General features: G+C 46.4%; 4 protein-coding genes across 5 annotated transcripts; all 4 read right to left on the bottom strand.

The window, feature by feature from the left end:
- Positions 1-1,715: 1,715 nt before the first annotated feature.
- LOC133917106 (uncharacterized) lies at positions 1,716-2,328 on the bottom strand. The gene has a single exon (XM_062361082.1). The coding sequence runs from the start codon at positions 2,243-2,245 to the stop codon at positions 1,838-1,840; it is 408 nt and encodes a 135-aa protein (XP_062217066.1). The 5' UTR covers positions 2,246-2,328; the 3' UTR covers positions 1,716-1,837.
- A 6,997-nt stretch (positions 2,329-9,325) lies between these two features.
- On the bottom strand, positions 9,326-10,030 carry LOC133914915 (uncharacterized). The gene is made up of 2 exons (XM_062357877.1): positions 9,845-10,030; positions 9,326-9,751 (listed from the first exon to the last, which is right to left on the bottom strand). Exons 1-2 carry the CDS (start codon positions 10,028-10,030, stop codon positions 9,326-9,328), a joined length of 612 nt encoding a protein of 203 aa, XP_062213861.1.
- Positions 10,031-11,939: 1,909 nt separating this feature from the next.
- On the bottom strand, positions 11,940-14,617 carry LOC133917108 (uncharacterized). 2 transcript variants are annotated; one of them, XM_062361085.1, is made up of 9 exons: positions 14,371-14,617; positions 14,194-14,293; positions 13,859-13,986; positions 13,654-13,775; positions 13,471-13,539; positions 13,228-13,366; positions 12,963-13,025; positions 12,776-12,819; positions 11,940-12,315 (listed from the first exon to the last, which is right to left on the bottom strand). In XM_062361085.1, exons 1-9 carry the CDS (start codon positions 14,465-14,467, stop codon positions 12,229-12,231), a joined length of 849 nt encoding a protein of 282 aa, XP_062217069.1. In that variant the 5' UTR covers positions 14,468-14,617; the 3' UTR covers positions 11,940-12,228. The 2 variants fall into 2 exon arrangements, with proteins under 2 accessions (XP_062217069.1, XP_062217068.1); XM_062361084.1 differs by having other exon boundaries at positions 11,963-12,315; positions 13,636-13,775; positions 14,371-14,616.
- A 188-nt stretch (positions 14,618-14,805) lies between these two features.
- On the bottom strand, positions 14,806-20,780 carry LOC133917107 (DNA (cytosine-5)-methyltransferase DRM2-like). Its single transcript, XM_062361083.1, has 8 exons — positions 20,466-20,780; positions 19,988-20,134; positions 19,746-19,845; positions 19,611-19,657; positions 19,352-19,513; positions 17,570-17,669; positions 16,265-16,356; positions 14,806-16,167 (listed from the first exon to the last, which is right to left on the bottom strand). The coding sequence occupies exons 1-8, from the start codon at positions 20,469-20,471 to the stop codon at positions 15,007-15,009; spliced, it is 1,815 nt and encodes a 604-aa protein (XP_062217067.1). The 5' UTR covers positions 20,472-20,780; the 3' UTR covers positions 14,806-15,006.
- Positions 20,781-20,998: the final 218 nt, after the last annotated feature.

Below are 20,998 nucleotides of genomic sequence, written 5' to 3' on the forward strand. Positions count from 1 at the left end.
ACGCTGGTCACGGGTTACCCTGCAGGAACTCTTCCGGTCAGCTCGGCTCGCCACTGCTCCAGCTTCAAGTGAGCTGATCTTTTCTCACCGCTCTTGTGCTTGATTGGTCCTCTGCTTCGTGCGGGGTTTGCTCCTGGAGTGACTACGACACGGTTTGCTCCTGGAGTGACTACGACACGGCCACAGGACTGGACAAGAGCCTGCCTGCGGCTGTGTCGCCTGGGCGGTGCAGAGCGACCCAGTCGTCACCACTGGCTGGCAGTGGCAGACGACGACGTCCATCGGATGTAGAGTAGCAAATTTAAAAGGAGCATTAATTCCCGGACGAAGTCGATCCGGGGCGCTACGGCCGGGAAGCCGCCGCCCCGCAACAACTATGAGCATCCACCATCCGTCATTGTTGATCGAAGCCCGCCCTTGCAAACCGGTCCAATCCGCCGCCGCTAGTTGTACATTCACCGACCACCGTTTTCGCTGCCTCCGTCCACCTTCCACCTCGCCCCTGCTCTCCCCACTCCCATTTTCGAATCAGATACGCGGGGTTTAGAAATATGTTTGCTTGAACAACTTAGGACATACATCCTCTTGAATTCAGGAAGAAGAAAAAAATATTCTCTGATTGTTCATGCATGACAGTATGCGTTCGGCTATTCTAGATGTGCACAAATATTCTCAGCCCCTGGAGAAAAAATGTTGTTTTTAGGGAAGTGAAGAAAAAATGTTGAAAAACAGAGAAAAGTATAAGCCTAGACCGATCTACTTCAAAAAATAAGCCTAGGCCGGAAACGCGGCCCACAAAGCTTGAGGCCCAACTGCGCTCAGACGTGGACGGTCTGACTGGGTGTGCGACGCTCCTCTGAAAAGTAGAAAAAGGCCGTGCGGCCCTAACTAGCAGCCCAACATTAGTGGTCAAGCTCAGGTCGTACGCAGCCGAAGCCTGGCCCATGCATGCAGGTCATGCACTCACGCATCGCCAACTCGGTCATGCATCCCTGTGCTGTGCGTGCGCAGCTATCATCATCTTGAGTCGGTAGCCGAAGCAGTACTAGAGACCTGAGACTCCGCAGGTCGCCATCACACACCCACATAATCACATCTGATCAGCATTCAGCAAACACAACTCGATCTTCTAGATTCTGATCATTCATTCATGCTCGATCAGCGACGTACAAGCAAATATGGATTTCCACCTCCGAAGCAGGACAAGCTGAGAACGAACTAGAATGCATGTAAATTATGGAGTTTACGCGGAGGGAGGGAGGGAGGGAGAGAGGCGCCCTTTTACCAAAACTTTCCAAAAACTTTTCAATGCGAAAGGTAGATTATGATACGCGGAGGGAGGGAGAGAGGCACACCAGAATCATAGAAAATAAGCGCCTGTTACTTTTCCAAAACTTTTCAATGCGAAAGGTAGATTATGATACAATTCCCTTGTTTGTTCCAGGTTTCACATGTGTGTTCCATAAATCTTGCTACAATTCAAGGAAGATTATGTTATTTTGCTCTGTTTTCTTCTTCCCATCCTCTTGTTCTTCTTCTCTTTCGGGGATAACAGCGGCACTGGCCGCTGACGGAGAGCATGCCTTCAATTCAACATAATACAACTGCCAAGTTAATCACACATGTGAAGAACTCAAACCAGAAGCTACTATATATGACCACGCTATTTATCTCCAATCGATGAAACACGATATCCATATATGATACAACTCTTATTTTTATTATATTGGCAATGAAAACGGGAAAAAAGATACAAGCGACGTACAACCCATACATCTGGAGCCGTAGATAATTACTATATAGACTTGCACATATGCACCCTCTTCGTCATGCAGAATTAGCCCTTGATGAGGACGGCGTAGCCGCCGAGAGCGATGACAGCGGCGAGCGGCACGACGGAGGCGCAGAGTACTACCCTGGCGAACGCGCGAAGGCGGCCTATGGATTCGCCGGAGGAGCCAACAGACAGGCAGAAGGCGGTGGAGACCTCGGCCAATCCAGCAGCGAATATTCCGGCGAGGGTGAGGTAGTAAGCCCGTTTGTGGCTCTCGAAGACGACTCCGCTCGGCGGCTTGTAAAGCGCGGTAGCTAAATCCATGAGCAGAGTGAGGAACCCAAATATAAACAGCAGCCTTGCAAGCTGCTTCGAGGTGCCGGCCTCACCTGCAGCTTCCATGACTTGGGTCGTGTTCATGTCGATTGTAGTGGCAGCACTGTTGCTGCTGAGCTGAACGGGGGTGAACATGGCAAGGCAGAAGGGATCGATGATGAAGGAAGGAGGAGTGCGGGGGTGGTGCGTGTGGCGGAAATACTAGCTTGCACTGTGGCGGGTTTCACATATTCGTGGAAAACAGATCAACAGTAGTACCCGCGCGCCTTCAGCGGATTCTACGATGACTATATCGGGAGCTTGAACTTTTTTTGCTAAAGTATCTTTTCCCTCGAACTTTTTGTGCGAAAGTATCTTTAGCAAACTTTACGATTACATTGATTCCAAATTTAACAGAATATATAAAAACATAACTGCCAACATATATCATATAGGTAAACATGAGCATTTTAAAAACATATATGAAAGCACATAAGCTACTCATAAATACAAATAAATCAAGACTGACAGTTGACAAAGAGAGGCAATATAACATATGAACAATTGTTAAAACAAAGTTATGGCTCTCAGAACGAGTTGCCGAATTAACGGCCATCCAACACATACTAAGATGTTACCGATCAGTGTATCAAGTCACCTCTAGAGATAGGTCGAGCTACCCTAGTTTATGATAAGTGAACAACTCTGAAAATATAAAGCACAGTATCAGTCGACCTCTAATGAATACAGAGAGAGAGAGCTGAACACAGAGGACAGCAGGGCGCCCAAGCCACCAGAATCAAGCAGCCACAAAGACAGCCGAATGCAACAGATCAGAACAAGGTGCCACAAGGTGGCACCAGATCCAGAAGAATATTTAAGGGCACCCAAGCCAACAGAATCAGAGAACTCCAAGTGCTCTCCAGAGTTACTGAGCCAACACGGAACCACTTAACAGAGGGCGTCAAAAGACACACCACAGTGGACACACAGTTGATCAACAGAGATTCCACTATATCAATAACCGGCTACTACGGTGCAGCTTAAGAGCTCAGTTGATACACTAAATGCACTTAGCTCGCATTCATCACAGAGCAGAATATTGCCAATTCTAGCATGCATATACAATGAGCTTAAATGAGAATCAAAATTGCACGCTAGAATGTAAAGGAGGGATTAGAATGAGCTTACTGTCCAGCAGGATGAAGATGGCAAGGCACGCGAATGCGCTGACCCAGAAAACTGAGATTCCCTCTCTATGCCGAGGACAACTGGGAATAGCTTTCAGAGATACAATGCCACAGAGCCGGCTGCGAGGCACACCACAGCCGACACCCGAGAAGCAGAGAAAATCACAACAGCAAGAGTCCAACACTGGGCCAAGGTGAAGAAGTTGAACACTGCAGGCTATGGTGTGCACGAAGGCACAGCTTAGAAACCACCAAGTCGACAACACCACGGATCTCCTCGCGCACACGCGCAACCGGCAACCGAACAGCCGAGCACCGAATAGGCGGAAGGCGTAGCGCCAAATCCAGCACAAGGCTGGCGAGAGAGAGAGCCGACGGGAACTTGACCAAAGGCGAGCTCAACCACGTCGGTCGACGCCCCACCGGAGGAAGCCGGCACAGCCTCGCGAGAGAGAGAGACAGAGAGAGAACCGTGGCCGAGAGCAAGTGGAGAGCAGCTCGCAGAAAGTGAATCGGGGAGAAGATCAGGTGAGTTCACCTGCATTTGAAGGGAGAGGAAGAGGCCCGGCATCCACCCCACGACGCCTCAACGGCGCACCGAATCCGCCGGGCGACGAACAGGCTACCGAGAAGGGCGGAGCCCCCCAATGCGCCTCTGTGGCGGCCGCCACCAGACCCCAGGGCACGGGCACCCTTTTAGGTTAGGCAGCCGGCCGGGTGGGCTGCTCAGCTTTTGGGCCTAGAAGCGGCCCACTCGGTCAGGCCTTATCCCTTTTTTTCTTTCTTCAAGGAATTTGCTCAATTCAAATTTGACTCCAACTCAAATTTGAATTTTAAAGGAAAAAACCCTTGAAATTCCAACAATCCCCACCTTTTACCTTTCAAAATTCGACTGATCCAAATGGACATCAAAATTGATGTAATATACTAATTTTTCGGCGAAGGTGCGATTAAGCTTGAACCTTGCCTAGCCAAAGAAACTACGATCCCGCACAGACAGCTTGGAGGGTTAAACCTTGATCCAGTGTCTTGGTGTGAGGGCTTTCATTTCAAAGACATAGTACAGGGCACTAGATCTGCTCCTCAAACGGGCAGGGCTTTACGGTCATGCCCTTGTACCTTTTTCATGAACTCACTAGAGAGTATCCCTTTTTCTCTCCCGAATCACGACCTCATGATTAGTTCACATAGGTGAGCTCTTCAAGAAATCATGTAGGACAATTTCCCACCATATGGCGTAGAGCTCATTAAGAGCGTATGCTCAGCCTACCATACAGATGAAGCACTGCAGCTGATGGGACCCAGGAAGAGATGCTTCTGGTGTCAACTAGCTTCGTTTCCTACAACCTGAATCATGGGATCTCCGATCACTCAGGATATGTATCCACTGTAGAAACCTAACAGGGTAAGAGTCCCATTCCCTCAGACGCTGCTTGGATTGGCCTCCTTGCCAAACCCTTAGTGAAAGGATCAGTTAAGTTCCTTTCAGACTTGATGTATTCCACTGCAATTACACTAGTCTCTCTAGCATGCCTACATGACTTTAACCGTCTCCGAATATGTCGGGAGGTATTCAAATTGTCCTTTCTACTCTGAATTTTGATAATCACAGCCTGATTATCACAGTATACTAGGACTGCTGGAATTGGTTTTTCCAGCACAGGAAGGTCTGACAAAAGGTCTTTCAACCACTCTGCCTCCATCGTTGCTGAATCTAGGGCAACTAGTTCAGCCTCCATGGTGGATCGTGTTATCAATGTCTGCTTAGACGATCTCCATGACACAACTCCACCTGCTAAAGTGAAAGAATAGCCACTTGTAGCTCTCATTTCATCCGAGTCATTGATCCAGTTAGCATCACCGAATCCTTCTAAGACTGCTGGATGACTGGTATATTTAATACTGAGGTTCATCGTTCCTTTTAAGTACCTGAGTACCCTTATCAGCGCTTCCCAATGATCATCTCCAGGGTTGGACGTATAACGACTCAACCTGTATACTGCATATGAGATGTCTGGTCTCATCGCACTGCTCAAGTACATAAGAGATCCAATGACCTGTGAATACTTCAGCTGGTCTACGGGTTCACCAGAGTGTTTATGCAATTTGACATTTGGATCATAGGGTGTGGAGACTGGCTTAGCGTCCATCTGTCCGAATCGGGTTAGGACCTTCTCCACATAATGAGATTGGGATAAAGTAATCTCATTCTCCCCCTTTAACAGCTTGATGTTTAATATGACATCAGCTTCACCCATGTCCTTCATGTCAAAGTTCTTGGAGAGGAATTCTTTTGCCTTCTTGATAGTTTCCATGTCGGTACCAAAAAGCAATATGTCATCTATGTATAAACATAGAATGACACCTTTGCTCCCAACAAAACGATAGTACACACATTTGTCGGCTTCGTTTACACAAAACCCGGCAGTGATCAACGTGCTATCGAATTTCTCATGCTATTGCTTGGGAGCTTGCTTTAGACCATACAGAGATTTAACCAAGCGACATACTTTCTTTTCCTGGCCTTTTACTATAAATCCATCACGCTGCTGCATGTATATCTCCTCATCCAGCTCTCCATTCAGGAAAGCGGTCTTCACGTCCATCTGATGGACATGGAGTTTGCATGCAGTGGCAAGTGCTAATAGCACCTAGATCATGGGTAAACGAGCCACAGGGGAATACGTATCAAAGTAATCCTCCCCTTCCTTCTGAGTAAAACCTTTAGCCACTAAGCGGGCCTTGTACTTTTCTACAGTACCATCGGGTCTCCTCTTCCTCTTAAAGATCCACTTACACCCTACCGGTTTGCACCCAGCTGGAAGCTCTGCTATTTCCCATGTTCCGTTAGCCATGATGGAATCCATCTCGCTACGGACTGCTTCCCTCCAGTACTCTGCATCTGGAGATGCGTATGCCTCTCTGAGGGATCGTGGTTCCTCATCCACTAAATAAGTGACATAGTCATCGCCCAGTGACTTTTCAGTCCTCTGTCTCTTACTCCTTCTCAACTCCAGATCTGGATTCAGTCCTCTGTCTCTTACTCCTTCTTAACTCCAGATCTGGAGCTGGATCATACACACTCGAAGGAATAGAGTACGGCTCACTAGGCCCATCTGGAGCGACTATCTTATTTCCTCTCATCAGAAAGATGTCTTCAAAGAATATCGCATCCCGAGACTCCATAATGACATTAGAAGCGACTTCGCTCGTCTCGGATTTGACCACTAGAAATCTATAGGCTGCACTGTTTGTAGCATAACCAAGGAAGACGCAATCTACGGTCTTTGGTCCTAGCTTTCTCTTCTTCGGTAAAGGTAGACTGACTTTAGCAAGACAGCCCCAAGTCCAAAGGTGAGAAAGGTTCGGCTTTCTCCCTCTAAACCCTTCATATGGCGTCTCCTCGCGGTTTGCGTGGAGGCACCCTGTTTAGGACATAGCATACTGTGAGAACTGCCTCACCCCACCATACATCTGACATACCTGAACTCTGCAACAGAGAATTAACCAAGTTGCAGACAGTTCGGTTCTTCCGTTCGGCAACCCCGTTTGACTGGGGTGAGTATGTGGCAGTGGTTTCATGAATAATTCCACTTTCTGCACAGTATTCGGAGAATAGGTTGGAGAGATACTCTCCTCCTCTGTCAGACCTTAGGCGTTTAATCTTCCTATGTAATTGGTTTTCTACTTCAGCCTTATAGATTTTGAAATGTTCTAGTGCTTCATCTTTCGTTCTCATTAGATAGATGTAGCAATATCTAGTTGCGTCATCTATTAAGGTGAGGAAATAGCGTTTACCGCCTTTAGAAATTATACCATTCATTTCACATACATTAGAGTGGACAAGGTCTAGAGGAGAATTGCCTTTCTCTTCTACGAACTTGAAAGGTAGGTGAGGTTGCTTTGCTTGCATGCAAATCTCACATCCAGAAGTATCAAGTTTATATTCAGGAATCAAATTCATGTTGCTCAAACGTTTGATGGCCCTCGAATTAATGTGACACAATCGGGAATGCCACACATCATGGTTCTTATTACAAGACTGATGAATAGCAGAAAATGAATAATTATTCATTACAGACATGCGGAACAGACCGCCAGACTCATACGCCTTCCCTATGAACTCGAACACTAACTTAGGACCTTGGCGAAGCAGTTGTGACACTGAAATAAGGTTCCGGTTCATGGTCGTCACGAACAATACATCCTTCAAGATGATCGTCTTGCCTGAAGTCATCTTCAGACAGACCTGTCCAGTCCCACGTACTGCTGCTGGTACACCGTTACCCATCAAGACGGGGCCACAGGCTGCACCGTAAAAAGAAGAGAATGCGGAGCGATCAGCACATATGTGTACATGTCGGTGAATTAGGAACCGGGGGTCCCCGAATCCCGAGGCCAGGCCAGCAATCCGCCACGTGGCGCCATCCCGCGGGGTCACCTCCGCGAGGTAGAGAAGACTAAGTCCCGGGAGAGGGTGCTCGGGGCCACAGCCAGTGGTCCCCAAGTACCTGGGTTTCTCGATGAACTACGAAGACTAAGTAACCGGGAAGAAGGTGCTCGGGGAGGTGAACAGTGACCCCCGAGCACCCAAGTCCCCTGACGACTAGAAAAACCGAGTACCGGGAGAGGTGTGCCCGGGGCTGTGAGCAGTAGCCCCCCGGGCACCCAAGTGCCCCGAGGATTCAACGAAGGAAGTTCCGGGAGAGAGTGCTCGGGGCTGCGAGCAGCGGCCCCCGAGCACTCGGTTCCCCGAGGATCCGTACAGTCAAGACCGAGAGAGAGTGCTCGGGCCGTGAACAGTGGCCCCCGAGCACTTGGTTCCCCGAGGATCAAGAAAGGGCATTCTCGGGAGAGAGTGTTCGGGGAGGTGAACAGTGACCCCGAGCACTCGGTTCCCCGACGACCTAGGAAGCCCCCTGACAGTGGCCCCCACAGGGGTCCGGAGATGAGGTGTCAGCCAGTGAAATGTCCGAGGCCGTATTTAAGAGCACGCGTGGCCTGTCACCTCCAACTGCTCCCGTCATGCTCGGTGTCAGTTCCTGCCATATTCTGGCAAAAGGGCGTGGGGACATTAAATGCATAGGTCCCGTCCCGTACCATCCGGCGTGCCTCGGGATAATGTCGTAAGGCCCGAGGCGTTCCGTCTGCCGCGCTGCTGTGGCAGGAGAATAAGACAGGGCGGGCACGCCGGGCCACTCTGCCGCTGTCCGGTGGGCCCTCTCCACGGCGCCCGTTGCAAGCGCCATCATGACGCCTGTTGACCGGGCGCGGGGCGCGTTTTCAACCCCCGTCACTTTGCACAGAGGCTATGATGACGCCCTTTTCATTTATGGTGCCTTGGAACTCGTGCCCTCCCCTTCGGGGCACACTACTGCCGGCGGGTATTTAAAGCAGCCGGCAGCACGGACAAAGACAAGTTGGACAAGTGAGACAACGGTTGAGAGAAGCGGGAAAATCTCTGAACAAGCAAAGACAAGCTCACACAGACCGAAGAACAAGGAGCCCTAGGCTCTAGGATAGACAACATTCTTGTAACCAGCAACATCCTTGAGGGACATTCTCAGGACATTTATAGCATTCATACAGGAGTAGGGTGTTACGCCTCCGTGCGGCCCGAACCTATCTAAACTCCCAGTGCATTTACTCTTTTCTGCATTGGATCATTCCACCCCTGCCAGCCATTGCATTCATATCCATTTATTTCTCTAGCAAACTTATTCAGGATCATCCCCCGGCCGAATCTCTAAAAAGGGGTCCCTCAGGATCCCTGCGATAGGAGTTAACCCTCCGATAGTACAGTAGCACCAGAATTAATCCACCAATCATTAGATGGACTTGCCATAAAGGCCTGTGGTACATACCCCTCGGAGCTGGACGGATCCAGCACCACATGTGCTTCCTTGCGCTTCTTAGGAGCCGGACCTTTGCCCTTCTTGTCCCGGCACCTGCGAGCAGTATGCCCGGCCGTGCCGCATACATAGCAAATAAAGTCCTCTCTCTTCTTCTTCATCTTCTTGCCTTTGGGCTTGTTTTGATTCTGATTCTATGGAGGTTGAGCATTGTACTTCTTCTGCTTCTGGTTCTGGAATCTCGACGATGACCCCTTCTCCACTAGGTGAGCCTGGACCTGTGGTGATGGCTTGTTGCTGGCCCTTGCACGTTCCTCGGCATTGATAGCAGCAGACAGCTTAGAGAGTGTCATTTGCTTCTTCATGTAATAGCGAGTGGTCACGAAGTCACGCCACGAGGACGACAGCTTTGCCAAAATGGCATTCACTAGAAAATTATCTGGAAGGATGCAGTTGTACTGGACTAAGTCCTTGACTATGAGCTGAAGCTCCTGTAGCTGCTCCATCACAGACCTTCCCTCATACATTTTATAGTTGAGGAAATTTTCTGTCGTGAATGACTCGTTGCCATTATCCACCTCTGAAAACTTGCTCTCTAGCTCATCCCAGATATCCTTGGCCTAAGTGAATCCCGAATACACATCAAACAGACGGTTCAACAGAATGTTCAGCAGACGAGACAGGCAGGCTTGATTTGCATCTTCCCATTTAGCCTTTTCCGCATCAGCGATGGCCTTCATTGTCGCATCAGCATCTGCTAGCGCAGTCTCAGGGAGAACACTCGTCACGACCCAAAACAACTTCAGGTCGGTCAACCACATCCTAGTCTTAATCTGCCAGCGTTTAAAACATGTGCCGTCGAACGCATCAGGTTTAATGACGTCTGAGTGAGCGGCCATTAATCTCAGTTTTCTGGATTGTTGTGTTAAAGTATATTTTAGCAACTTTCCGATTACATTGATTCCGAATTTACAAGAATATATAAAAGCATAACTGCCAACATATATCATATAGGCAAACATGAGTATTTCAAAAGCATATATGAAAGCACATAAGCTACTCATGAATACAAATGAATCAAGACTGACAGTTGACAAAGAGAGGCAATATAACACATGAACAATTGTTAAAACAAAGTTATAGCTCTCAGAGCGAGTTGCCGAATTAACGGCCATCCAACACATACTAAGATGTTACCGATCAATGTATCAAGTCACCTCTAGAGCTAGGCCGAGCTACCCTAGTTGATGATCAAGTGAACAACTCTGAAAATATAAAGCACAGTATCAGTCGGCCTCTAATGAATACAGAGAGAGAGCCGAACACAGAGGACAGCAGGGTGCCCAAGCCACCAGGATCAGGTAGCCACAAAGACAGCCGAATGCAACAGATCAGAACAAGGTGCCACAAGGTGGCACCAGATCCAGAAGAATATTCAAGGGTGCCCAAGCCAATAGAATCAGAGAACTCCAAGTGCTCTCCAGAGTTACGGAGCCAACATGGAACCACTGAACAGAGGGCGTCAAAAGACACACCACAGTGGACACACAACTGATCAATAGAGATTCCACTAGATCAATAACCGGCTACTACGGCCCATCTTAAGAGCTCAATTGATACACTAAACGCACTTAGCTCGCATTCATCACAGAGCAGAATATTGCCAATTCTAGCATGCATATACAATGAACTTAAATGAGAATCAAAATTGCACGCTAGAATGTAAAGGAGGGATTGGAATGAGCTTACTGTCCAGCAGGATGAAGATGGCAAGGCACGCGAATGCGCTGACCCAGAAAACTAAGATTCTTCCTCTATGCTGAGGATAACTGGGAATAGCTTTCGGAGATACAATGCCACAGAGCCGGCTGCGAGGCACACCACAGCCGACACCCGAGAAGCAGAGAAAATCACAACAGCAAGAGTCCAACACTGGGCCAAGGTGAAGAAGTCGTACACTGCAGGCTATGGCGTGCACGAAGGCACAACTCAGAAACCACCAAGTCGACAACACCACGGATCTCCTCGCGCACACGCGCAGCCGGCAACCGAACAGCCGAGCACCGAACAGGCGGAAGGCGCAGCGCCAAATCCCGCATGAGGCCGACAAGAGAGAGAGCCGACGGGAACTCGACCAAAGGTGAGCTCAACCACGTCGGTCGATGCCCCACCGGAGGAAGCCGGCACAGCCTCGCGCGCGCGCGCGCGAGAGAGAGAGAGAGAGAGAGAGAGAGAGAGAGAGAGAGAGAGAGAGAGAGAGAATCGTGACCGAGAGCAAGTGGAGAGCAGCTCGCAGAAAGTGAACCGGGGAGAAGATCAAGTGAGTTCACCTGCATTTGAAGGGAGAGGAAGAGGCCCGGCATCCACCCCACGACGCCTCAACGACGCACCGAATCCGTCGGGCAACGAACGGGCGACCGAGAAGGGCGGAGCCCCGCAACGCTCCTCTGTGGCGGCCGCCACCAGACCCCAGGGCACGAGCACCCTTTTAGGTTAGGCAGCCGGCCGGGTGGGCTGCTCGACTTTTGGGCCGAGAAGCGGCCCACTCGGTCAGGCCTTATCCCCTTTTTTTTTCTTTAAGAAATTTGCTCAATTCAAATTTGACTCCAATTCAAATTTGATTTTTAAAGAAAAAACCCCTTCAAATTCCAACACTTTTATCTTGTATTCTTGGAAAAGAGATCAAGGGGTAGTAACCGCGCAGTTTGGCTTTCGCCCTTTAGCTCATGACTACAGACTACGGCAGAAGGGATCGATGAGGAAGGAAGGAGGAATGCGGGGGGGCTGCATGGCTACGTTTTAGTTACGTCATAAGTCCTCTGCTCAGTCCGAGTGAATGGTTACGTCATAACTAGCACAGTTTTATATTACAAGGAATTCGTTAACCGAAAAGCAAGGCACAGAACGTGCAATGATTTCACTCCGTCCAGCCCAAATGGGCGGAGAGATCGAACTCCCTGCAAGATTGGTGTTCATCTGACGAGGATCGATCAGTCTGCTGTTGAACTTTAAGATTCCATTGCAGCAACCTGATTTTAGTAACCCAAAGAATGCCAACAATGTAGCAAATTCAGAGCAGAATGGATGCTGCTTATGTCTACATCAGCTGGTTCCCCACGGGGTCGACGGTGAAATGTAGCTGGAGGGATCTCTCCACAATCGGATGAAATTTTGATGCCCACATCTGCAGCTCACGAGGCAACACAATAGTTATGGAGAATGTTAGTAATTTTCATGCTTGGCAAATGATATGGAGTGTAAATCGTTCTTGTTGTAAACCGAAGCGATGGTTGTAGTTTGCTGTAATACATCAGACTTGGATCCAGCAAGTTGGAATCTCCTGATTATGGCGGCATCATCATTCTGCCAACCTCTATTTTGTTCTAATTGTTTGCAATAAAATTTGTTAAGGTGTGCGAATCCAGAACTGTGTTTAATTTTCCAACAATCTTGTATACCATAACAATAACGAGTTCTGAATAAATCTGAACTTGAACAAAAGCAACGGAGTTTAGAGCTAACTGTGTTTAATTTGCTTCCTCCCCCCCCCCCCCCCCCCCTAGAGAACAAATTCCATTGAAATCAATTAAGAAATAAAGCTTCTGGATTCCAAATATGAATGCATGCAAGTAGAGAAGCCTTACATCCTTGTACTCGATGCTCTCCTTGAACAACTTGAAGTCATCAACTGCATGAAACAAGTAACCGAGTAAGCAACCATAGACCCTAGTGTCAGGCAAGCTTTTCCATCGTCTAGCTTTGTCCTACACCTATATGGCTCAGGGATTCTGACTTCTGAATGGGAAGCGACGAAGCTTATAGCCCACTTACAGGATGGAAACCGGATAACTGCAGCATGACTGTATCCGTTGTCCATATGATTCAAACAGCAGCCTGATACAAAATAAAAGTATGACATGACAAGCAGTTCCTTGATTTTGTGGACAAAGCATAAGCACAAAAAGAAAAAAACAACTGCGAAATATTCTATACGAGATAAATAGGTTATGTGTCTTCAGCCTCAACATTGTGCTTAGGGAATTTGCGCGACAGTGACAATGCAAAAGAAGAACCATAAGGTATCATATTGTCGTACCAAAGGTTGCCTGCACAATAAAATAACTGCATTGGCTGATCAACTTCTGAAGAGAAGCTAATGCATCCTCCATCGCCTCTTTAGATGAAGTCTCCAAGAAAGATATCAGCAGCATAAACTCGACACCATAGTTAAAATCCTGTTGCAAGAACCAACGTTTATGTTTAAGTGCAATGCACAAGGGATTATTTTGCAAAGCTGAAGGATATTAATATATGCCAGAATAAGGTCAGGTTGAGTTACCTCTCCCCTACGAAAGAGAGGGATTATGTCATCTTCCACCTCAGATTCGAAATCTACAGAAACTGAGCCCTGTAAGTTATCCAAATAGTGACTCTCACAATGCTATGAGCATAAAGAATCATTATGATGTAAGAACTGGAAAGAAGATTACATGCAGAGGCGTACATAGGAAACAGGTTTTACATGCTCATCAAGAATTTTGGAATAGTATGAACTACTCTGGAACTTTGCAATGTCTTCTTTCTGCTGAAAACGCATGAAAACAGCGTGCGTGAAGTTCTCGCTATTGGGGTCCTCTATGCGGCCTGCATCCAACATATCACAAGTACCAAAATACAGTTCATAACTTTAATCGATTCTGCATTTGAGATGTATATAAGCCTCTCACCTAATGAGACTGCGAGTATCCCTCTCATCTGATACTGAGATGTATATAAGTAATCGAGCATGTCCTTTTCTTCAGCATCGGAGATGTTTGGTTTGGCTCTAAGCAGAATAATGTGCTCCACTATCGTTCTGCAAAAACTACTCAGTCAAGCTGTCTACAGCTCTGCATACTCCAGATTTGCATGTACTGTACTAGGCTCTTCTGAAACCTGAGGTGGTAGTATGAAGAATCTAAAAGACTCGAGGTAAATACGATGCTTTCACAATGTCAATTTTAGGACAACTTCTTTAATTTTCTGAGGTAAATTAGCAATGCAACACTCAAGAGTTTCCCACCTTTTCTTCACAAGGCCACCAGATGGCGCGCCACTGCTGGATTCAAGCACACCACGAGTGGAAAGAATAAGCTTCTTTCCAGTCAACCACGATGTGCAATCTGCACAAGGAAGATTTAAATCGATATTGAACATACATACACTTCGAAAAGCATCAAGCTGACACTGAAGAACTCACATCGGTCAGAATTCAGCACAGAACGGTGATGCAGCCCAAAGCAGCTTGCAACAGGTCGTATGGTGTGAGGCATCTGAACTGAAGCTGGCACCAACATCCTTAAAATTCAGAGCTTGGAAGCCTTAGCTCTCATTGACTAGTTGTTGCAGTGGTTTTTATGGCTTTGGATGGAGCTGTGCCATGGTGGTAACTGTGAGAAGAAGTAGGATTTTTTTGGGTGCACACAATGCGGGAGGACCTCCTCAGTCCTCACCGTAAGTGGGTGGCTGGAGCTTATAGCACTGTCCTTTTCACAACTTCACAGTTTCAGATATTTGTTGTTTTCTTAGATAATGGAAAACAAGTTTCCCATATTTGTTGCTATCAGCAGTACTGTTGCTTGTATCAAAGATCTGTGCTGAGGGATACTAGATCTCTCATTGAGAAATACATACATGAAAACAAAACATCAGAATTGCCACTGCCACAAATTGTGCTAATATTACGATTTGCATTGATCATCAAAGAAGGTTAAAAAATGGCCTAAATTAGAGTGGCATGAGAATAACACCAGCCAAACTTCAAATAATTAACAAGTTTGCTAACAAAGCAAATGCTAAAGTTCTGGAACCAAGATAATAAAGATTACACTAAAGACTACATCCTCTCCATAATGGACTTCACTGAGTCCAAAATCCTAAAATAATGATAGAATAGAGCAGAATGTTCGCCCTCCAAGCCATCTCGGTGGTGGCGGTTGCTCCCAGCAAGGTTGTTGCACGGGCTACCCCCAATCACAAGGTCAAATCCGCCAATTCTTCGGATATACGACTCAATCCTCTCAGAAGTTAGAGTTTGTACATCAGTAATCTCAATCAGCGTGCCTGTTTGCGTTTGATCCCACCAACTCTTCAAGATAGTCCTGTTCACTTCAGATTTCTCGACCGAAACAACGGTCTTCATGGGTATACCAAGCCTGTGGAGAGCTACCTCTGCTCCTCCAATACCAGAGAACAAGGAGAGCACATTCATTCCATGTGGAAACATGTCCCTAAGCACCGAGAGATGGTAAGCAACAGTATCCACTTGGAATGAGTTGCCTAGAGATCTGTATCGTTCTGTCCTGCTGATTCCTCTCGTGTGGTCCTTAGGGAAACCGAGTAGGAACTCCATCTCGTCAGGCTCTAGAGGAGCAACCTTGTTCAGACCGACCCACGCAAGGTTCCACTTCCTGCACTCTTCTAGCACATACTTCTGAACTCTTAGAGGTGGTGGATCTTCACTATTTGTAAGAGCCAAACGAATCCTTTCTGTCAACTTCGCGCTAGCCACACAGGTCTGGAGGCAATTAAACTGCCTTCTTAGGTCCCATGAGGGCCACCACTTCTTAGTACGGGGGAAGGCCTCAGATATTGTCTTTGGGGGTAAGGGAAGAAGAGGTGACCTGTTCTCAATTGGGAGGTTATGTATGTAACCTCTTTTCCTGGCAGCAGCACAGAAGAACTTGGAGTCCACAAATTCTGGCTCGATGTCATACAAGAACCTCGATATCGTTGTCCAGACACCTTTTGGAGCAAGCGCCACATTCTCATAGTAGAAGTATGGTGGGCCAAAAGCCTGTGCAGGTAGGTCTCTTTTTGATCTTGACCTCACATCTGGCAAGTTAAATCCAACCATAGGATTTGGGAGAGCCATCGGCTCATCATGGCTACCATCCAAGGGCCCTCTACTTCCTTGTGCCGCAGCCCCAAATCTCTTTCTCTTTTTCTTGTTACCTTCCATGAACCTTGTTTTCTTTCTTCCTCCATAGGAATTATCCTGCAGAATTACAAAAACAGTTCCATTGTCATTCCATTAAATTAGAAGAACCACAATTTTTTGTTGATTCAAATGAACAGTTAAACCAAAACGCTACCTCAAGGTCTGAGAAGTTGCCAGAGTAACCATCTCCTGCTGTCTGTGCAGCATAGATTGAATCAACCAAAACAGAGATAGATGCATCCTGCCCTGAGTAATTTTAAACCACAGTAGATAGAATAAGGTGCATGATCAGCAAAAGGGGTACTTGGAGTATCTTTAACTGGAAAGTTAGAAGAATAAACTCTGAAGATAATTTAAAATCAAATAGAGACAAGATAGAGGAATCTGCAAGTGATGTTATTTGCTTACAAGATACTAACGGTTTCATTTGACAGCAAGTACATTAAAAAAATATGTCCCAATGAAATTAATGAACTACTATTTGTCAGCTCTGAAGGAGCATCCGGAGGCTTGTAACTGCTTGGGTTGGTCCCAATTTGAAGGGCAATGTGTTGACCAGAATAAATACTCTTTCACTATGAAATTCAAGTCTGAAGCTCCCAGTTTAACTTGGTTTCTTTCCAATATTTATGGCCCTTCTTTTCGGGAAGAAAAGAATAAATTTCTGTCGTGGTTAAAGGATTTTGACATACAAGATGATGAGCTGTGTCTGGTTGTGTGCGACTTTAATTTGGTAAGACAAATGGAATGCAGGAAAAGGGGCTCTCTTAATTTATCAAACATGAAAGAGTTCAATTATGCTATTAATAGTAAAGGTTTGGTTGAATTTCAAATGAAAGGAATCGCATATACATGTAGCAAGGGAAAAGAAGTGCCCTTACCAGAACAACTTGATTGGTTCTTTACACCTACAAGTTGGACAGATAAGTTCCTAAACACCCTAGCTATTCCTCTTGTAAGAAATATTTTTTTTATCATATGCCTTGTTCTGTACAAATTAGTAGACATGCCCAAATGTTGTCTTCAGATTCGAAAATTACTGGCTCACCCTGACTTTATGCAAACAGTAAATCAGGCTTGGCAGGAAGCCACCAGATCAGGTTATCTCAGTTGAAGATGCAGCCAAGTCTACTGGTTTTAGGTTTAAGCACTTGAGGAAGGTTCTCAAAAGCTGGAGCAAAACATTTAGAAAGTTTGACATAACATTAAACATAGCAATGATGTTATTCAACTGATTGATTCTATATAAGAACATAGGCTACTTTCAAGGCTGGAACTTCATCTTAGAAACATGGTTTCTGAAAAACTTGCTTATTTTGTTGAGGAATCTTAGGCATAAGGAGGTGGGTGGAACAAGGTGATGAAAATACAAAATACTACCATGTTGTTATCTCTATAAACAAGAGAGATGACAAGCATGACGAAAAAGAATCTGCAGCAACTTAAATAGAGAGCATACCGCATCTAGTAATAGCCATTGTGGCTTCATCTTCAGGAAAACCCATTTTCACTAAGGACTCGACTTTCTCATCCTTCTGTGACATCTCGTGTAAGAAATCCTGTATAAAAGCACAAAAAAGCGCATTAGAAAGCAATGAGAATATTCAAACAGATGCTGTCCCGACCTTTTTAGAAAGCACATTCGAAGTCTCTACTATATAAAACACAAGTTGGTTCCTGTGTCACCTTTTCCCCCTACTTCCCTCATATCTAATAAAAACCCCAAAAATTCGAATAATTTACCCACTTTTGCCATCCAGCCTCCCCACCTCGTTACGAGCTGCGGATATGAGACCCATTTTACTAATAAAAATAAATGAAAAAATTAGGAGGAAAATTAGCAGATAATCACCTCCTCCTTTTTTTGATTCCATCTGAAATCAAACTACGGCATTGCTCCTGACGTATTCGTTCGGCTGCACTCCCATAGCGCATCCACATCTCCATACCTTGAGTTTGTGCTTAATGTTACCGCGTTCAATATTTGTGTTTTCATTGCAACGCACGAGTACTTAGCTAGTAAGATAATAATGGGGGTATTCCTAATCCTTAAGTTTGATATTTTACTTGCAACACAACTGAAGAGAAGAGTTGTTTTCCAAAGGACAAAACTAAAATTCTTGAATTATCAGAACTTTGGACAAACAATTAGCTGATTTGCTACTCTTTTGCAAATCGTTTCATTGAGAAAAGGGGTACTGGATTAAAAAAAAGGGAAGCCCAGCGGAAGTCTAGTTCGACCAACTCTCAGCTACATGCAGTCACATGCCCAACACTGGAAAACAAGACAAGCTCACTGTTACATTGAAACATGGCTGGACTAAAAAGCTATTTTACCAATCCTAAGGGAATAGGTGATTTTATCTAAAGCAAACCCCCACCCTCACTCACCCTAAAGGTGGAAAAATACAACACATTCCTAGTGATGGTGCAGATGTACAACTATGTAGGTGAGACCTGCGGGATTAAACAGGGAATAGCTTAACTTTCAATAAAGTAGGGTCATGCCTTTGATTTTAAAAGGGAATGGCGTGCTGATATGACCCTCCAATTCTCAGGATAGTTATCAATTTGCATAAGTATCAAAATGGAATCGGCGTGCTCAACATGACACAGATTCTACCCTACTACTAGTGAAGTTTTCTTTAATCAAAATAGTAGGAGAGGATGCTACTAAAGATATATTAAATTAAAGGTAAGATAAAACTGTATAGTGAGGTCAACAACACCAGAACAATGAAGACGACTAGAACAGCTAAACAATGTTGAAAGATGACTAGAACAGACAACCGAATCAATAAAAACTAAGAAATTTAGGAACATCGCTAATACAAGAGCTGCAGTTGAATGCAAATGACAAAATGCAGTAGCTCAAAGTTTATGCTTGACACAACTACATTGACTACCAATACGATCTTCTTACAAAATCCAGGTTTCTGGTTTCACGGGAATATTTTGTTTTGCCTAAAACAACCTCATTGTCCAAAGTAAAAGGACAGGGGACAAAACAAAGCACATCCTATTTCTGGTACAGCTGTGCAGCTAACACTTGTTTGAAAACAAAGGGAACGGATGCAAGTAAGAAGCCTAATAATTTTGGGGTAAGTAGTCAATTTACGCAATTATGAAAAAAAGAAAGGGCTAGGTTAACATGAAACAAGTATAGTGCATAAGTATAGTTGATTGAAGCACAAGTAAATGCATAACGGTCACAGGGGGGGGGGGGGGGGCATGAAAATACCTCATCACCGGAATCATCAGAGTTAGGACCCCTCTTGCTACCCCCACCAGCATCCTCATCATCCCAGTTTTCAAGAATGTCGTCATCATCACTGTCATCAACAGTCCGGGGAACACAACCAGAAGCAGAGCCGTTATCCACTGAAGGGTCATCGCCTATTGCCTGCATTTCACAACATCACTTGTAAATATAAGTCATCTTTCGCACCATGCAATAAGATCATCAAGGAACAATCAATAAAAGCAAGCGCATAGATGACCTTGTAGGTGAGAAGAAGCTCAAGTAATGACTCTGCACCACCATCCCCTGAAAGCAAAAGCAGCAGTCAGACAAAGTATGTAAAATCACCTGCAACCTAAATAAATAAGAAGAACTCGATTACTACTGTAACTACCATTCTCCTTCATTGCCTTCAGGACCATGTCCCTCGGGAAACTCATATCCACGAATTGCTCAACCAAAGAGGCAGATGACCCAGCCTTCCCATTAGCAACCTTTCAGACAGTTCCACAAACAAACAGCACACTAAGATCATAACCCCAAGAAACAAGGTAATAATAACATGAGCTGAAGAACAACTAGCTGCTGAGTTCACGCAACATTGTGGCATATGTATGTATCGGTTAGCTGCCTCACCTGTGTCGACGGGCCAGGAGCATCAATGTTCCTCGAGGCCGGAGCTGATGAACCAGCACCAGGTGCGTCGAAGCTCGCCGCCGCCTCCCCATCGCCTTCACTGCCCCACTCGAGCTTATCACTATCATCGCTGTCACTGATCCAGTCCTGTGACACGAGTTCAGCCCCACACCTCAGGCACCTCATTAGACAATGGAACCAACCAAACCACCAGCAATGCCAAAATCGCATCTAAAATGCAAAGCTCTAACCCAATTCCGGCGCAAAAACCGCAATAACCTCGCAACGAAGAGGGGGGGGGGGGGGCAGGAACAACTACTACTACACCGCAATAACCTCGCAACATGACAAACCCAAATCTAACGCCCGAAATCACCGTATCAGCGGACAAATTTAGTATCCAGAATTCATCAAACAAAAAAAAAAAAGATCATCTTCTTACAATACATGGAGGGAGGGGACGAGAGAGAGTTCTTACCACCATTCTGGAACCTTCGCAAAGCGCCTCGGGATACCTCTCCACCTTAATCCCTCTCGTCTTCGTTGGCCCCGGCGGTGTGGGAGGCTGCGGCGACGGAGTAGGCGACCCCGCGGCGCTGGCCCGGCCCGGCCCCTCTCCTCCCGCTTCGGAATCTTCCCTCGGGCAACCTCTCCCCGCCGCTCCTTCTCGTCGCCCTTGGCCTCGTTAGCAGCAGAGGAGGAGGCGACCGGACGGCGCTGCCTCTGCCTGGCGCCGCCCTCTTGCCGCTTCGCTTTAGACGAGGAGAGGAGGAGACGGGGAATCTCAAGTCTCAACGTGACTGGTGTGCTGCGCCCGCCAAATAGCGCGTCTGTGGGCACGTCGCCGAGGATACACCCGCTGACCTGTGGGGCCCCTTTTCTCTCGGTCAGGATTGTCAGTGACGGAGTGCAACAGAGGGCGCCGTACGCTTATGGAGTAAGGATCTCGTGCGACGGTCGATCTGTGGCCATACGTGTGGGGAGTGGTTCGCGGAGTTAACCGACGTTGGT

The sequence above is a fragment of the Phragmites australis genome, chromosome 4, assembly GCF_958298935.1.
Source record: "Phragmites australis chromosome 4, lpPhrAust1.1, whole genome shotgun sequence".
Taxonomy (NCBI): Eukaryota; Viridiplantae; Streptophyta; class Magnoliopsida; order Poales; family Poaceae; genus Phragmites; species Phragmites australis.

Excerpts from the sequence above, each read along its gene's own strand:
- LOC133914915 (XM_062357877.1), bottom strand. The coding sequence starts at position 10,030 with ATGGCCGCTCACTCAGACGTCATTAAACCTGATGCGTTCGACGGCACA. Across the intron at positions 9,752-9,844 it reads CCATCGCTGATGCGGAAAAG|GCCAAGGATATCTGGGATGA; the intron begins GCTAAATGGGAA and ends GGATTCACTTAG.
- LOC133917107 (XM_062361083.1), bottom strand. Across the intron at positions 16,357-17,569 it reads AATGGCTATTACTAGATGCG|GGCAGGATGCATCTATCTCT; the intron begins GTATGCTCTCTA and ends AAAATTACTCAG. Across the intron at positions 16,168-16,264 it reads GCAACTTCTCAGACCTTGAG|GATAATTCCTATGGAGGAAG; the intron begins GTAGCGTTTTGG and ends GTAATTCTGCAG.
- LOC133917106 (XM_062361082.1), bottom strand. The coding sequence starts at position 2,245 with ATGTTCACCCCCGTTCAGCTCAGCAGCAACAGTGCTGCCACTACAATC.
- LOC133917108 (XM_062361084.1), bottom strand. The coding sequence starts at position 14,467 with ATGTTGGTGCCAGCTTCAGTTCAGATGCCTCACACCATACGACCTGTT. Across the intron at positions 13,987-14,193 it reads GGTGGCCTTGTGAAGAAAAG|AACGATAGTGGAGCACATTA; the intron begins GTGGGAAACTCT and ends TAGTTTTTGCAG. Across the intron at positions 12,316-12,775 it reads AGAGCATCGAGTACAAGGAT|ATGTGGGCATCAAAATTTCA; the intron begins GTAAGGCTTCTC and ends CGTGAGCTGCAG.